General features: G+C 36.7%; 1 protein-coding gene across 2 annotated transcripts in view; it reads left to right on the top strand.

Moving 5' to 3' along the window:
- LOC110024044 (bZIP transcription factor TGA10-like) overlaps positions 1 to 3285 on the top strand; it is a 6975-nt gene extending 3690 nt beyond the window's left edge. For both annotated transcript variants that reach the window (XM_020723767.1, XM_020723768.1), the window contains exons 10-11: positions 694 to 933; positions 2721 to 3285. In XM_020723767.1, coding sequence (XP_020579426.1) covers positions 694 to 933; positions 2721 to 2870 — 390 coding nt within the window. In that variant the 3' untranslated portion in view covers positions 2871 to 3285. The remainder of the gene's footprint in view (positions 1 to 693; positions 934 to 2720) is intronic.
- The last annotated feature ends 2849 nt before the right edge of the window (positions 3286 to 6134 follow it).

Raw genomic sequence — 6134 nt, 5'->3', positions numbered from 1 at the left:
GCGCTATATATATATATATATAACGTACCCGTCATGTCGTTTGACATCCACGGTATAAGACCCCTCAGATCAGGGATCCAATCCCCTCTGACACAATTGAGCTTAAGAAGGTGGTACTCGAAATTTAGGCTAGTATGATAGCTTCTGGTTCTCATATATTTTCATCACGGGTTGAAGCCTTTGAGTGAGGAAATAAGCTATATGATGAAAACAGCAATATTTAATCTTTTATTTCACAACGTAAAATGGGAAGAATATATCTTAGAAATAATGCTCTTTAATTTTTTATTATAAGATATATATCAATATGTGGTATCCTCAATTTATGCCTTTTTTATTTGCAGGTTCTTATAAAAATCAAATGCATTATACTTCTGTTAAATGTTATTAAGATGAGATGTGATGAACATGCAACTAATCCACCTTCTTTTATTTCTAACAAGAAATATAAAATTTGGTGATATTTAAACTTCAACTCAATTATTTTCCTTGCAAGTTCATGAAATTTTTGCTCAGATATCATCATCAATATTCAGCTCAAGATGTTAATTAGACATACACTCTAAACCTGTAAAAAACTGTTTTTGCAAGCTATTTCTTCTTCTTTTAGAAGACAAAATCAAAGCACTTACAATCAATTATTTCCTAGTTATCTTGCCAAGAATATATGGTCTCTTTGCTATGATACTGCAGATTCTATTGAGTCATATAGAACCATTAACAGAACAGCAGATATTAGGAATATGTGGCCTGCAGCAGTCAACACAGGAAACAGAAGAAGCACTAAGCCAAGGGCTTGAAGCCCTTCATCAATCTCTCTCCGACACAATTGCCTCCGATGCTCTTAGCTCCCCTTCCAACATGGCTAATTACATGGGCCATATGGCCATTGCCATGAACAAGCTCGCTACTCTTGAAGGTTTTGTCAGACAAGTAAGTTTTCAATTCTCTAAGATCAGGCCTTTAAGTTTTCCTTATCAAGATGATTGACTGATTAAACCATCATTAATTCCTAATAATTTTAAAATGATTTGATTTGAGGATTTCTAGTTCTTTATTTCCAAGCTTATATCAAATTGTTAGGTGATCAAGATGGAGCTAAAATATTGGTTAATTGCTTTGGTTTGACGGAATCAAAATACTGAATGTCTAATATTAATAATCAAGAGCAGACCTTCCAAAACCTTATTCTAACCACTTTCTACTGAAAAAAATGATTGAGCTTTAACAAATTAAAGTTGGGGGACAACAATGGGAGAAATTTGTGGACAGGCTACGAGTAAAATTAACTGCTCGTTTGGTACATAAGAAGAAAATAAAAAAAAAGTGGTTACAATCATTAATGTTAATGATGATAGGAGCTAAATGGGAAAAGTGAAAGTTTGTCGACGTGTTTTAAATGTTGTGGAGATTTAGGATCTGTTTGGGGCAGCTGCAGCTTATTGAATAATCTGCTGATAAACTGATTAAAAATAATCTACTCATAACTTAGGTGCGATGACTATTACAATTTTTTATTATTTTGGAAGTCTGATCGCTCCCAGAAAGTTTAAACATATGAGTTTTTATATTTAGACTAGTTTAGAAAATGGTTTTGGAAGATTTAAGTGTGAAGAAAACTCACATTTAATAAAGAGAAAAAAATGACATTTTTTTATATCAATTCTTTCTATTCTATCAAAAAATAATAACTTGAACTTAACATTAAAACTCTTATAATGATCTTATTATCACTAAGACTTATAGGCAAATGCTCCACTGAAAAATTTACTTGTAATAAATTATAAGCCATCAAAGATATTATAGCATTAGCCTTGCATCATTAACATCTTCTGTAGAATGGCAATGATTTCATGATCTTGATAGTTAAGATAATAATAGGGAATTACACGATGAAATTAAGTAATTTATATGTTAAATCATCTAAAATCACATGAGATGACAAAAGTAATATCACCTTAGAGAGCTTTACCTCTGATTGAAAGCCTCACATTCCCAGAGAACACTAATATTTGTAATTAAATCACTCACCTAAAAAAACAATAAAATATGAACTTTTGTTGCGTATATGTACTTTGTTTTTAAAAGCTTATAATTTACATTAATGTGTCCCTTTTAAGAAAATTAAATAAAAAAAAAATGAGACGATGAATACATCATCAGTTCATCAGGACATAACTATTTAAACTTGGCAAGATATCAAAAGCTGCACGCATCCATCTTTTAAAAGTACTTGTGACCTCAAAACTGCATAGTTGACCAACTGCAAAAACTTCTCAAAGCCAAGCAGAATGATAAAATAAAGAAAATGTCATTCAGTCATCATTCTTGTTAATAAAATAGAATTTGAAACAAAAGATTATGTTGGCATAGGAGAAAAATATTGCATCAGGACATCCGTACGTCCGGACGGTCAATTATGAACCCCGTGTCACCAAAATGAGATGTATGAAAATGTGGTCCCCTGTCCATGAAAAGATAACCAAACAAATCCGTACGACCATACTATGATACAAATTTAAATTTAAATAATATAACCTAAACAAACTCATGGTCACCAATGCCACCTACAGAGGCTAGTGATCCATAACACCAATTATGTTGATCAAAGAACATCAAATATTAAATCACAAACTTTATCAAATATACGCATAGAATTTAAGACTATAGTAATGCATAAAACTTAAAAGAAATTCTGAAAGATTTGTGTCTGCTTACAGGCAGATGGATTGAGGCAGCAAACACTTCACAGGCTACACCAGATCCTGACCATTCGTCAAGCTGCACGGTGCTTCCTCTCCATTGCTGAGTACTTCCATCGCCTCAGAGCTCTCAGCTCCCTTTGGCTTGCCAGACCAAGACAGGAGTAAGCCCGCAAGCCCTTCTGTTTAATTACTAAAAAAACAAATCAGAGAGAAGAAAAGAAAAGGCTAGATATGATTGCCAGCTTCATGTTCTTGAAGCTCATAATTTTTAGCTAGCTAGATTAGGTTCCTTAATTTGACTGGCAGATAAATGTATAGATAGGTGTATACATACCTTTGAGAGTATGGATTATAATGAGACTTAGTTCTCATCATTTACCTTTCTATGGAAGGAAACTTTTGAGCTATCTAATACCTTGTGTTCCAGGGAACGTTGGGCAGTCTTTTTCTGATCTTTTCTTAGAGAATTTGTGCTCTAGTTGCATTTTGCTTAAAAATTGTGACACTGTAAGTAACTCATTTTAGCACACATTTCGATGAATGTAGTCGAATTAGTTGATGAAATTTGGACATGATGAGTGATGACCATATAGCAAGTTAGTGTAGGTACAGAAATGGAAGCATGCCTTAAGAATAATTTTGGTGTATGGTGGCAAGTAACATCTCTCTCTTTTTTTTTTCCTTTTTTTTATAATTTATTTTAGCTGGTGATGTCTTAATTTGGTCTTTGATTGATCTCATTATGGCTGTGATTATAATGATATCATCTTTATTTATGATTTATTTTAAAGCTTTATTAGTTTGGCTGAGTGATGAAAGCTGAAGGTATGATAAAAAGGATATGTACTAATTTAGATGTGGAAGTTGAATAAGTCGCAAGGTTTTTGTGCTTTTAAGGTTGTCAACTCTTTACACATTATTTCTTAGGTACGTATTCATGGCAAATCTTTTATTTAATAATGAAGTACTAGTTTACTTTTTTTGATGGGGGATTAGAGACCACATGAATTTGAAGACTAGTAATATTATTAAGATTAGAAATAGATGTGTACAAATGAAGCCTAAAATATACTTAATGAGAAAAAGCTAAAACATTTTCATATTTAAAATATAGAAGTCCAAGTTCTATCATCTAAGCAAATTAAGAAGTCTCAACCCAAGTTAAGTCTGGAATAAGTCCAACTTATGTTTAGATGAAGGCTACAAAAACACCCTAAATACTAGGAAGAATCACAAACAAAGCTATTCGAGGTCCGGGCGAAGGATATATCACATCACTGTTAGATGAGCAGTTCATTTATGGAATGAAGTTTCACTAGCAAGATATGGCTAGGCGTATAAGTAAGTTGTGCCGCTAGAACTAGACACAATAATGAGCTCACGAGTCAAATTTATTGAGCTGCAAGCTGTTTGTTAAGCGAAATCAAGCTCATGCTTGTTGAGACTCAACTTGTTAGCTCTCGAACTGGCTCAACTAGTCAAATTCAAGTCACGTCAATGTCTTCTCCAGTGAGCTCTCCATAGATCGTTTAGATGACTTCGTCGGTGACTCTCATGTCAATTTCATTCAAGCTTACTGCTGGCATAAATCTTTTTATGTCACGAGTGTAAGGTGTCCGCCTGCGTGGTTCGAGATGATATACGGTTCGTCCGTATCATTTGACAGTTCAAGACACCAAACCTGAGACTCTTTAGCACATGTTCAGAGAAAAGAGCTAGGGTTGATAGTGATTTAACCTTATCTCCCGCAGTTGGGAAGGTTCATCTAAAACATGGAACATATTTTGTGTTCATCTTGGTGTTTAGAGGTTACCACATGTTTTTTTGGAGCCTCCCATGGTGAAGGTAAGCCATGGCATCCTCCTACACGTGCTAAGGTAAAGTTAGTGTTTAGGACACCCTACCTACGTCGTGGCTAAGGATGAATGTTGGAAACAATTTCCTTGGCAAATAATCGATGAGAATACTCAAATTTGAATTTATGGGATTATATTTCACTCATATGGAGTCCATCATAGCTTACAGATCAATAAAATCCTCTATAAAGCGTTCCCGATGAAAATCAGGTTTCGGGGCTAGACCGACGCTTACGTGCCGGCATCGGGTGCCTGGGCGCCCAAAGTGCCTTTTCTGGACATCTAACATGAGACATTAGAAGTTTAGCACCAGTCATTGGCGTCTGGGTGCTTAGGCGCCAGTTCTGGGGGCCTAAGAGCCCAAAACAACCTAAAAATCAGCATTTTCATGAGAGTACGTAAGTCTGGCTCTAAACCTGGTGCCTAAGCACCACGAGCCTGGCAACATGGCGCTAGAATGACGTCTAGGTTCCAGGGACCAGGCGTCTAGGCTTCGGTTCCTTCCCTGGTGACATAATATGATTGTTTTCTTACATCATTTTGTTAGAATGGCAGTGGTCGTGCTGATGAGCCTTGGGACAGTAAAAGAGGGTGTGAAATACCTCTTTTACCCTACGAAGCATGCTAAGAGTTCTACCAGGGGCCTTTCAATAAATTTGTAAGATGCACTAGCTTAAACTGGGCAAAAACCTCATTTCCCCCTCTCACTCTCGAGCTCTCTAGGGTTGGCGCTCAGGTTCTGTCTCCTTCTCCCTCTTCATTTTCATCGAAGGACGGCTGAAGAGAGTTTTTAGGGAAAGCTAGAAGAGGCATTTGAGAGACACGTGGGAGAGCCGTGAGAGGTGTTGTCGGGAAAGGCCTCCCTTTTTTAAAAAGTAGGAGAGGAGGAAGAGCTACTCTTCTCCTCCTTCTTCTTCTTCCTCTTCTCATCTGTCTTCCTCCACCACATCTCTCGAGTGTGCATGAGGAGATCATCATGAGGAGAGCATCCTCCTAGCTCAATGAAAAATCGACGGAGGATTGCCGCGGAACCATCAGGACATGAGCTTCTCTCCTACAGATAGGAGAGCTTCCTTCTACTTGAAAATATGCATCTATAACCTTTAGAGTGGTGAGAACCTCTCCAACCTTTGCATTTTCTTACTTAGCTAGCCTTATGTTAGTTTAAGTGAGGTGTTGTGGGTTCAGTCGCCCACATGGGTGAGTTGGCCTTCCGACTCAAGTCTCGGTGATGTTCTCTTTTATCGGTGATTAATTTCATAGAGCTCTATATCAGAAAGCTTTCATTGGATGCTCCTAGAGAATCTGAGCAAATTACTCTCCGTGAGCTCTGGATATAAATCCCAATAGGTTGGAATCCCAATTTCCTATGGCTTTGGCGCTCCTAATCTTCCTTGGAAGGGTTGGTTGAGTTCAATATCAAAGGATGGGAAAAACGTTGTAGCTAGCAAATCCTACAAGATCGCGGGAGTTCGTATGACAAAAAAAGCTTTGTAGTTAGTCCGCTCTATGAACGGTGAATGACTTCCACTATGAGAAATTGGAGGGTAAAATCTTTCGCATCTCCGTGCCA

This window comes from Phalaenopsis equestris, unplaced genomic scaffold (assembly GCF_001263595.1).
Source record: "Phalaenopsis equestris unplaced genomic scaffold, ASM126359v1 Scaffold000240, whole genome shotgun sequence".
Classification (NCBI taxonomy): domain Eukaryota; kingdom Viridiplantae; phylum Streptophyta; class Magnoliopsida; order Asparagales; family Orchidaceae; genus Phalaenopsis; species Phalaenopsis equestris.
Note: the sequence above shows the minus strand (reverse complement) of the source record. Positions and strands in the feature narration are given on the sequence as shown.